This window comes from Perca fluviatilis, chromosome 24 (genome assembly GCF_010015445.1).
Source record: "Perca fluviatilis chromosome 24, GENO_Pfluv_1.0, whole genome shotgun sequence".
NCBI lineage: Eukaryota > Metazoa > Chordata > Actinopteri > Perciformes > Percidae > Perca > Perca fluviatilis.
Window position 1 is genome coordinate 14,651,142 of NC_053135.1, and position 12,540 is coordinate 14,663,681.

A 12,540-nucleotide genomic window follows, 5' to 3' on the forward strand; every position below is an offset into this window, starting at 1 on the left:
CAGTTGATTTCCTGCAACATCTAAATGGACGTCGGACCAGAACACCGCTCACCTTCGGTCGGCAACTTTTCATTGCGTTCAGAGCTCACGGACGTCTAGTCCATTTTACTCTCAGTGAGCCGGAGTCCTGACTGACCGCAGACCGATACAACTCCGCGGTTATTAGGCTACTGGTGAGCGCGGTACACAGATATATACATACGCACCAAAATAGTAACTTCTTTAAATACAGGAACACAACAGGAAGCAGCTGAGTCGGCAGAGTGCGGATTATACTTCACCACATTAGAACCCTATTAATCGTTAAACAAAGGGGACAGACAGAGAGACCGCAGGGATGATGAGAGAGCGCCCCGGGCTGGAGGACGTGGCCGAGGAGGAGGACTTATTCGCCGCGGAGGGGAGCACGCTGGAGCGCCGCAGATTTCAGGTGTGTGTCTGTGTGTGTGTGTGTGTGTGTGTGTGTGTGGGTGTTCACTGTCCTGTAAAACTGGGTGCTTCCTTCTACTGTTCCTACTATACAGCCAGCATAGTCAAAATTCACATTACATTGTTTGTACATGGTTATAGAAAACAAAAAAGAAAAAAAAACCAATACAAAAAAATACAATCGTCTGACTATCATCTGTTAAACAAGAGCTGTATCCTTTGTCTGTTGCCTGGTGCAGTATGTTGTGTTTAAGCACAAGCTGCCATTAAAAGAACTGTGTAAAGCTCCACTGACAGGTGGTTATATTGGCGTACAAGATGTGTCCCTCTGTGACTGGAGCCAGATTAGCTCAGTCAACCTGCTTTTGAAGGCTACAGATACAAAAATGAGAATGTGTTTGTAGGTTCCTGGAGAGATGGAGGTGGAGAGGACAGTGGAGGTGGAGGGCCAGCTGTCGGTGTCCCAGATGGAAGCAGAGTTTGCCCAGCTGACCTTCAGGAAGCAGGTGTCATATAGGTAGGATACAATAAACAGAAAAAGTGGAATGAGGCCCACTTCCTGTTAACCTGTTTTACCTGAATGTTGTCACGTGTGTTTGTGTGTGTGTGTTTGTAAGATAAGTAACAGTTAAAAGTGCTGTCTCACAGGTTTTTGTGTAAATCCAAAGTGAAAAGATTAAGATCAGGTCCCTCCCTGAGACAAGGAGTTTTTGGAGTTTTTTTAAGCACAATAACATCCTAACATCCTCATTTTAACAAGAACAAGGTGTTTCTTGTTAACAAGATATAACTGATGTTAAAAAATGATCTGAACTCAAGGGTCCACCACCAACTATGGGTTTCACAGTCTAAGCCCGTGTGTTCACCAAAGTGTTTTTTTTTTTTTCCTATCTGAAAATGCCAGGCTTCCTCTGAAAAAGCCCAGCTGGGAACACTTAATAGCAGTTTGGAGGTGCAGCGTTTTTTCACATGAGACACTTTGGTTGCATCCAGGGGTTGATGCATTGACTGTATAAGTGAAGTCAAAACAACTCAATCGCTCACTGTTGGCTGCCTGCAGTATAGTTCATAAAGCCTGCCCCTCCACGTTAGCGGATGGGACATAAGTACACGTTTGTAGTAAATACCTTTTTCCCAAAGATGGTTTCTGTCATTTTAGGTAGTTTGGATCACGCTGATGTTTGTCCAAGTGTTAATTGTTCTCATATGTTTGGTTTTTATTACTTTTTATATTTTGATGCTATGAAAACGGGGTGAAAAGTCATAATATGAGAGCTGTGATTGACTTTCAATTGGTCGGGCGGGTGTATGACTGTGATGCCGCGGCGCCACTGCCCGCCCCGTCCACTGACAAATTTCTTTAAACAAGGTTGATATCATACAGACCTGGGGCTTCTACAGGAGTATATACCATCATTTCACAATCTCATAGCTCGTGGTAAGTCTGCCTTGGATGGTAAGACATTATGGCTAATAATCAAAATCTGGATTCACAAAATGATAGAGATTTATACTTCCGGAACCACACTGTAGAGCTCTATTTAGTATTCATTATGTAACCTACATATCTTTAGTCACATGATCACAAATGGTGGTATATGGGGAAAGACAGTAACCCCTGTCTCTGTTCAAAGATGGTTTCTTGGATGTCAGTGGTCATATATACATATATATATATATATATATATATACATACATATATATATATATATATATATATATATATACATATATATATATATATATATATATATATATATATATATACATACATATATATATATATATATATATATATATATATATATATATCCACCGTACATATGGAATAAGGCATGGATACATATATATATTGTGTATATATATATATATACCCATATTTCAACATCTGCTGACTGACTCCTGGGACTAGGTGTAAGTGAGAGAACTTTGCGCCTCACGCAGACTTCAGTCCAGCGTATAGAAGGTACACTAACATAAGGTGAGAGACAGAATCTAAAATCGAAAACAATCGTAAACCTTAATTTCATTTCATCTTTATTTGAATAGGGACAGATGCTACGACATAGACATTTGTGCAACAAATCTCCAATGTACACCATCGCAGCATTTATTGCTATTGCTAGTTTGCAATTTCCCGTCCCTAGAAGGGCGTTTTTAAAAGCAAACATTAAACATCTGAAAATACAATAAGCACATAAACATACAAGGCACATCCATCTGCACCCCCACCCCCACCCGCCCACACACCACCCCCACCTCATCATCATCATGTAATAGAGTGTGTGTTTTTTTTAAGTCTACTCAGTGATCTTTAAAATGGCAATCAAAAGCGCAATCACAAAATTGTCATTGTTTTATATTTCCGTTGGAGACAGTTATTAAGTAATTTATGTAGAATGTTTCCATTTAATTCTCTGTTTTGATATGAGAGCTATTAACTAAAAAATTACATACTTTTCTGATGTTTAACGATGGTGATGAAGATATCACTATTACAGGTGCATGTAATAATGGATTGACACAGCCAGAGCTGTGTGTATTGTTTTGTTGGAGAGCCTTGCCAATGCGACACAAATTGGAGAAACTGTGCCGCTTCTTTACTGTTCTTTTTATTCAAAAGCTTTGTCTTCTAATGCTGAGTCAGGTGGCAGATAAGCATATTGACCAAGATAACAAACTGTTTCCATAAATGCTGCTCAAAGGTTTGACATCAGACAGCAGTATTCCTTGGTTTTATCTCCTTCTTTGGTGCTTGGTACTAGTTGACGTGGTGATGTGCTTTGCATTGTGACATCTTTGTCCTTGGATTGGAAACAGAAGACCTACAGTCGCTCACTTTAAAAAAAGATGCAATTATATTTCACAAGCAACCTAACCAGTGGCCCACTGGAAATGTGACTTTGCAGAAATATTGACTAAATATATAACAAACGAGTTCTGAGAGAAGAATGTTTTGGTTTAGATGCAGATTTATTTAGTGACTTTTTTCAAAATTCACTAATTTGCAAATCATATTGTATAAATATTATCAAAGAGTGCCTAGTCACATCTGTTGCAGAGTAAAAAAAATAAAAGTCATGATTAACTGAGAAGAAGCTGACACTCTTCCAGATGTTCTACATGTGTACGTTCACTGTACAAAAACTCACTATTCAAAGGAAAATGGCAACAGCCACTGCTTTGCCACTATAGAAAAGGAATGTATTTCTGGTTTGAACATACTGTAAGGGCTTTGTGGTGCGGTTCATTTTACTCAGAGTACATTTTAACTGACCAACTTTTTACTTTTATACAATGTTACTTTTACTAAGCAGCATTGCTTTTACTGCACTGCTGAGAGTGTCAACATAGCTAACCATAATGTGATCTGTTGCCAGGTCATTGTAAATGACATAAAATGTCCCACATGAAGACCTCTGAAAGGATTCAGGGAGTTTGTTGTGTTGTTTTCACAAAGGGTTTCCCCATCCATTACCACCAGGTAATGTACACATTTCCAAACTGAATGAGAACTGAAGTGGAATCTTCTCATAACTCCATCTTCTAACCTCAACAATTCATTTAGTCAGTTCGCTTGGCAGCCGGTTGAAGGATTTAATCTAACGTAGATTTAACCAACTGTTCCTGCTGTATTTTGTCCTTCACATTACAGCCCCCTGTATGCCAATATTAACACTGTTGCAGTTGCTTTCTCTATGGATGAAAAATTGTCCTGTCTGTTGCCTTAGAAACAGTTGGCATGTGATGGTCTCTAATCTGATTGTTGTTCCTCTTCCTCCATAAACAGGCCTCTGCCTTAACAGCTGTCCTCACTGCTCCAGGAAAACCTTCTGCACCTGGATGTTGTCTATGTTTTCTTGTTGTCATAGACAGCTGATCTGATAAACAGATGATGATAAATATACAGACTGAAAGAGAATTTAAAGAGTAACTTAAAGGAATATTTCACCGCTGGAAAGCTGAATATATCTTTAAATTGGGTCACTTATGTAGTAGAAATGTGAAAAGAAAATTGAAATTGGTGCCTTCTAGGCCGAGAAAAGCCAGAAAATGTGTTTTTGGCTTATATGGATGAAAGACACCAAATCCCAGAATGCACCTGCTTCGCTGCTTTATGAGTCCACTCCCAAGCCACGCCTACCGCTTGACAAGACCGACAGAGGCATTCAACTCAACTCAAGCGTGTTTTATTGTCATTTCAACCATATACACGAAACAACGTTTCATCGTGACTGAAGTGGTGTTACACATTTAAAATATATAAAAACTACATTATATAAAAACGACATACGAAACAAGCTACATTTAGTGCACACGCATTATATGCTCCGTGAAGTTCAGCTAACGCACACTAGCATTAGCGCTTGGTGGGCTGTAAACACCGAGAATAACACAGCCGTGAATTAGCATGGAATGTAGAATGGTCGGCATTTAACAGTCACAAACTCCACCAGCAGTTAGCAGTTAAATGGATACAAATCACCACATTTCTGCACCACTCCGTGTTAACACAGCCCACCTCTTTTACCTGGCGACATAGCATCTCTAGCTCGGAGGGCTAGCAGGCCTGGTAGCTGGACAGTCCGGTACACTATTCAGGCATGTTTCCACAACAACAAAAACACAGCAGTCTCTGAACTCACGTTGGGAGTTTCGTTGAAGTTGGATGTAGTCCAGTTTGTTGTCTAATGAGCGGACACTTGCAAGCAGGATCCTTAAAGTTCAGCTAACGCATACTAGCATTGGTGTAGCTAAACACGGAGTATAAACACAGCCGTGAATTAGCGTGGAATGTTGAATGGTTGGCATTTTACAGTCACAAGCTCCACCAGCAGTTAGCAGTAGCGAGTTGGATTTCATTTCTGCACCAGTCCGTGTTAATACAGCCCACCTCCACGGGCCGGCGAGAGCAGCCTGGTAGCTGGATAGTCCCGGTGCCGGTACACTGTTGTTCAGCCCAACTCGCGTCGGGAGTTTTGTTGAAGTTGGATATAGTCCAGTTTGTTGTTTAATGAGCGGACACTTGCAAGTAGGATTGATGGGAGAGGTGGCCGGCTAGCGTTAGCTTTCCACCTAGCCGATGAGGATGTCCCTTAGCCGGCTAGCGGCAGCGAGCGACACCGCTGGTCTCCGTGCAGGCGAAGCTCAGAGTGTGCCGATTATTGAGTCTGTAATAACGTTTCCTGCATATTCTCCGATCTGTACCAATGTATCCCGGTGGTACACACGTGTGGTAGTTTGAATGCACATAATTGTTGTAAATGTTTGCTGCTGAAAACAGAGAGCCTGTTTAGCGAAGCTTCAAGATGGCTGACAGTCATTTCATTCGGAATACCTCGGCCAGACTCGGCAGTCCAAACCCCTGTGGGCGGGTTTAAAACATGCGGAAGTAGCTCCTACTATTGGCTGTAGTCCTAGTAGTCCTTTGCCTCTGGCCAAAAAATCTTCCAATGATGCAAAAATCGTCATTTTACGTCATCGGAAGATTTTTTCCAGACCCCCAATGCAGAGATCTCTCGTGTTAGGGGGACATGAGGGAGGGAAGCACGGTCATTCAGAAATACTACCGGGTTTCTACTGATACAAAGCTGAATGCTAAATCGGTGAAGTATCCCTTTAACAAACAAGGCTGGTACCAAGCATTGTTTTACTGATTTCTTTGGTTGAAATATTTAAGCTTGTTGCCCCTTATCCAAACTTTGTGTGGTGTTTTGTGCAACCGGCCCCAGGTCTCATACACTGAGAATGGACTTTTCAGTCCATCTCTGAGTACACTTCTACATCACTGCAGCAGGGTGAGAAATTGAACCACTGGAATACTTCCAACTGTTGCAGGGCTGGACTGGGGTAAAAAAAAATCAGCCCTGGACTTTTGAGACCCAGACCAGCCCACCACAATCGGATGGACACCAACCGTCCTTGCAGTCACCTTCAACACATGAACATACGAGCAGGGTTAAAAATAAGCACCATCTACTAGCCAAATGCTGGTAAAATATGTAAGTGGCTAGTAGATTTGCTTGACTCACCAGCCCCCCCCCCCCCCAAAAAAAAGTAACATTTTAACATTCACTAACCATTTAGCTGGTGGACAAAAAGTTGACGTTGAACCCTGCATACCAGCCCCTAATACTCCCACTAACTGAGTGGTAAGCTAAGTAAGAGAGTATGATGGCAAGATGGTTAAGGCCTGCGTGGCGTGAGCCTGGCGTTTCTGTTGTGTGTCAGCTGCGTGGATTTTTCTGTCTTTACACACCAGAAACGTGTCTGACGCGGTGCTGCTGCTGCTGCTAGCCTTGTCTGGACACATGGATGTTTCCCATTGATAAAATGAAATACCATGTTAAACATAAATATATACTAATTTGATTACAGCAAACGTTGGCAGTATTGACGACAAAATAGGCTATGGAATATTTTGTTCTGTATTGACAGGTGCAATATTAAAAAATATATTTCTTTTTTTAAAGTCTGCTCCCGCAGTGATATCTTGTATAATGTTAGTTTTCAAGTGATAAGTCTGTAAGTTAAGCTAAAGCTGCATTTTGTACACAGTATGTAACACTTGTGTTATTGTGAAATGTTGATAAATCAGAAAGCTATAGTACTATGTTGCAAGTGCCTTAGGGCCTAGTTTTTAGCTAGCTACCGGCACTTTGTGGAGTTATTTTCGCTGCCATTGTGTGCGGGACCTAAATGCGCTCTCTCTATGGTAGGATGGAAGTGGGCCATAGAGGGATGTGATTGGCCAGTTTTCAGATGAGAGACAAACCAGTGGGCCAATCAAGTGATCTCTGTCCTCTCTGTGGGCCAGTCAGTCAAAGGACAAGGATGTGAATGGCCAGTGTTCACATGAAAGAAACACAAGTGGGCCAATCATGTGACCTCTCGCACGACTATTTTACAGCGGATCCGTGCGGAGCTTAGCGCTGCCCATGACGATTGTGATTGGTTTAAAGAAATGCCAATGAACCAGAGCAGCGTGTGGATGGTCTGGCAAAGCGAGACTATTGCCAGATAAGTGACAACTTTGTCTTGTTAATTTTCTGTAACATCTGTGGGATGAAGGCGTTTTAGGTGGGTGAAATTAGCAAGATAATGTTAGCTAACTAGCCAGCGGCGGGCCGTTCGGGTTTGGTCCCTCCGCTCCGCTCCCACCGCAGGGAGACCTCTTTGCCGAGAGAAAGGATGACAGCCTGGGAGATGGACAGTCTGGTTAGCCATCTTCCATGACTGTGTCGGAGGCCAGATAGTTAGACACAGTGAAGCTGTTCATCAGTCAGCTTCTTATGTCACCGCCAGCATGAGGCATAGTCGCAACATCATTTATCAGTAATCCAGATGGGATTATGGGATTGTGTGTTAGTGTTGTTTGTGTGTTAGTTGTGGGGGTAGGGCAGGCTGGTACAGCTCTCAATTCTCCTGACTCACCACAGGAGTTATGTAAGGCTCAGTGTCTGTATCTGTGGCACTGCAATACTGTGTGTGTGTGTGTGTGTGTACTTCATCTTGTGAGAACTGCCTTTTCTCAGACGAGGTAATATACACTCATCTGCCACTTTAGGATTTTATTAGGATCTCTATCAGCTGATGCAGAACATCAGCAACTCTTCTCTCTAGTCTTTATTAGGTAGACCTTGCCAGTACCAGGCTGGACACCCCTTTGCCTTCAGAACTGCCTTAATTCTTCGTGGCCTAGATTCAACAAGTTGCTTGTAACATTCCTAATAAGATTTTGGTCTATACTGACAAGACAGCATCACGCAGTTGCTGCAGATTTGTCGGCAGCACATCGGTTTCTCCTTCCACCACATCCCAAAGGTGCTCTATTGGATTGAGATCTGGTGACTGTGGAGGCCATATGAGTACAGTGGTGATTTGAGCTTTGTGACATAGTTATCTTGCGGGAAGTAGCCATTAAAAGATGAGTAAAATGTGGTCAGCAACAACACTCAGGCGGTTGCGTTTAAACTACGCCCAATTGGTACTAATGTTCCCAAAAGTGTGCCAAGAAATGATCCCCCACACCATTACACCACCCCCACCACCAGCCTGGACTGTTAATACAAGGCAGGATGGATCCATGCTTTCATGTTGTTTACGCCAAATTATGACCCTACCATTCCGATTTGAAGATCCTGTGCAAATTGTAGCCTCAGTTTCCTGTTCTTATCTGACAGGAGTGGCACTCGGTGTGGTAATGGGCGCTTATTTGAGTTACTGTTGCCTTTCTATTAACTCAAACCAGTCTTGCCATTCTCCTCTGACCTCTGCCATCAACAAGGCATTTTTGACCAGCGAATTGCCACTCACTAGATATTTTCTCTTTTTCGGACCATTATCAGTAAACCCACAGGATGGTTGTGCGTCTGAACGGCACCAACAACCATGCAGCATACAAAGCCACCTTTCTTCCCCATTCTAATGCTTGGTTTGAACATCAGCAGATGGTCTTGACCATGACTACATGCCTAAATGCATTGAGTTGCTGCCAAAGATAGAGCCATTCAGAGAACCCTGATTACATACAGAAACATTAGTATCAAAAATATCATGTAGTCTGATCCTGGCATTAAATGTCACCGTCTTTTTCTTTCCCTGTCATTTTTACTGCATAAACTGTGAGGCTGTATAGAATACAAACATAAAAAATGTAATCAAGGTTACCACTGCATCTGGTATTTGTAATCACACATTCGCAATGGTTATCACTGACAATAGAGCCTGCAGATGGAACACAGGCCTGCTGCCTTCAGACAGCTGTAAAGTCAGTTAATTAGCTGAAAGGGAAATACTTCATACATGTTGTGTTGCAGCTGACAGATGATGATAAGACGCACATCAAGCACTGTCTTCCTGGCAATAATAATACTAATTGGAATGCAATTGCGTTTATTCTGTATAATTAGATATGTCTGTTGTTTGAAGGATGCAAAATGGAAATAAAACAGACTGGACAAGCATGATTGGAAAGGGTTTGTGTCAGGTTTGTGATGAATGCAGTCAGTCTTGACGTCACACTTGCATATGTTTCTTATTTGTCTGGACAAAATGTTCACCTCTACACAAAAACTAAAATCTTAATGTCAGAATTTTATCAGGACATGCTCCAAAAAGATGAACTTTTTATAGTTTGGACAGTTTTTTATCTTGCACCATCATTATAATAAAATACATAAGGTTGTCATGGATCCACCTTTTTTTTTTTTTGTCTTGCAATTATTGATGATATAAATTGATGACGTTGAATTGTAAACCTCAGTGCAGTGTTTTATTGTATAAGAAGCCCTTTGCGGATCTGTAAGTCAAACTGGACTTCTTTGACTGTTTTTCATTGTCTCACTGGTACTGATTTCGGTCTGATAGTTGGTTGAGCACAATCATGATAAACAAAGAGTTAACCTTAGTGCCACCCTCACTATAAACTTTATATTTTATCTGCTGGCATGGCTCTCAGAATAGTAAAATTATGTTTTTGTTGTACTGTGAGTCATAATTATCTTTTTAGTCTCTAACAGCAGTAGCAGGCCTTTCGTCTTTTAATCTTCTTTCTTGTCTGTGTTTGCTAACCAATGCTGTCTGTGGTAGTTTTACCTCAGCCTCAGTCAAGACACTGATGATCATATTGGTGATCACGATTGACAAGGGTTGATGCATTAACTTGACCGGCTGAGGGAGTGGGAGGGGAAGAACAATGCACCGCTTTTCCCAAGCCAAAAAAGTTGCATAATGTAACACAACAGTACACCAGATGGAAGCAAACACAGATGGCGTAGATAAAAAGCAAAGGACAGACAGGAACTTAGAGGGTTTAGCCCACCTATCCAAAACTGCTTTAACTCCTTCTGTTCATAGGACTTGGTGTAGTTTTCAGTATGAATGCCTTTACTTGTGAATAAAGCCCAGTCAGGTCTACCACTTGATGAAAGTGGCCGCTGCTTGTGAAAACTCAGACTGTCTAGTCTTATGCCTCAAAGACCACATCTCTCTGTATGCCATAAATCCCGTAGAACCAAAAAGACACTTGTTAGATGCTAAAACATAAATCATAAGCTATAACACCATGTAAGAGCAGTATAGTGTAATACCATGGTTCTCAACCTTTTGGAGTTGCGACCCCCCAGATTAATGAGGTTGGTGTTCGCGACACCCCCTCGACTAGGGTTGGGCATCGAGAACTGATTCCTACTTGGAATCGTTTCAAAAATTACGATTCCATCTGAATCGTTTCTTTATTGGAATCGTTTGGAGGATTTGATTTCAAATCTGATAATGGGTTCCAAATTTAGCGGCCAGGCGCTTGTTGTGTTGCAGCCATGGAGCAGCAGTGCTCTAGTGTGGCTTTATTTTACATTGAAGAAGCCCAATCAAACTGCAACCCACCTTTGAATCAAAATAAAACTTTCCTCTTATTTGTGAAATAAGCATGTGACCCGTTTCAACTCCACCCTTCAAAGAATCGGAATCGAGAATCGATACGAACCGGAATCAAAAGGAAGAATCGGAATTGGAATCAGAATCGTTAATATCCAAACGATGCTCAACCCTCCCCTCGACAACAAGAAAGAGAGCTGCAAACCGGTGTAAACTGCTGTTTCTACGCACCTCCCCCTGCTGATTTTGAGTGATTATGTTGAATGCTGTGATTAATATATGGAAACAAATAATGCTTTGCTTTGATGACAGTTTAGTTTAGTTTTATTCTCGCACATGTGGGGAACCTCGCGAATAAACCTGCAACATGTCAGCTGTTTAGAAATTCTTCAGCGTGTGTGCAGAAGATAACACGTTTGCAATATGCAACACCTGCAAGGAAAAAGTAGGGCGTGGAGGGACGACACCAAAAACCCAAATCACATTTTTTTTAGTTGGATATTGGATGTGAAAAGAAGGAAATGGTTCTAACATTGCACTTTAGATGTGTGTGAATTTCCCACACCAGGAATAATTTATATAGTTCTATTTTATAGTGATCCATTATCTGTTCAAAAATTGTCTATGTTCTGTGCAAAATGTTCTATTAAAGAAAAGATAGAAAATAAATATTTGCTGTAAAGTGGTTAGAAAATATGCACACACACACACACACACACACACACACGCACACGCACACGCACACGCACACGCACACGCACACGCACACACACTGGCTTTCTAATTTTAAATGATGAAAATTATGTGAAATTTCATGTGTGGATTCACTGTGAAAGGTGGGGTCGAACATCCTTTGTGCTCACGGTGGTCATTAATTAAGGCTAACAGTAAAAAATTATTTAAAAAATCCATCAGTCTGAACAGAAAACACTCCTCTTCCTCATGATCAAATCATTTTAACTCATAGCTGGCTTGAGTCGTTTGAATGTAGTGATTTTGAATTGCAAATTTACAGAATTGCAAATTCACTAATTCCAAAACACAACTCTAAACAAATTTTTGCCAAAAGGACTGCCTACAGAACTACTTACACAAGACTCTCTCAGACTAGATGCTGGCTCTTTGATGGAAGTAGTAGAGGTGAAGGAGGGGAGATTTGCTGTCAGACGGAGTTTAATAGGACTGATTTCATCAATCGGTCCAATCCAGAGGCAGCAATCCCTTCGAATGGACCAATCATCATGGGCGTAAATCTCATCTAACAGTTGGGGAGGGACAATAAACATACAATTTCTGAAGAGCAATTTTGAAGGGGACACAAATAATACAGCCACAATTATACTTGTAGAGGATATGTGTACACAGAGGAAAGCCTTAACATTATCATTAGTGTAGCATGGAGACTGTACCATTATCCTTTTCAGTGTTTCTCTTGATTCAATGAAAAAGCTGACTAAATTGACCAAAATATTCTTCTTTAAAACCATTTATTTATTTTTAAATTTACAATCAAGCCACAAAAATACCTTAAAACATAATGACTTATTTTGAAAAGGTGTCCCCATATAAAAGAAATGCAGTGCTTTTGTACAATTTTCTTAAATTAGCTGATCATAATGTAAATTTGTGAGCCATTGATAAAGCTCATCTGCTAACCCTGAAAGCCACACACCTCCAAAAATATTAACTAAGCTCAACACACTTGAGACTCCCTGTTCCTCAGTTCTTTTTGTC

General features: G+C 41.1%; 1 protein-coding gene across 1 annotated transcript in view; it reads left to right on the forward strand.

Annotated features, from left to right (window-relative positions):
- LOC120554076 (diacylglycerol kinase zeta-like) overlaps positions 1-12,540 on the forward strand; it is a 143,324-nt gene continuing 130,784 nt past the window's right edge. The window contains 2 exon segments of the mRNA XM_039792676.1: positions 1-430; positions 834-946. Coding sequence (XP_039648610.1) covers positions 338-430; positions 834-946 — 206 coding nt within the window. The 5' untranslated portion in view covers positions 1-337.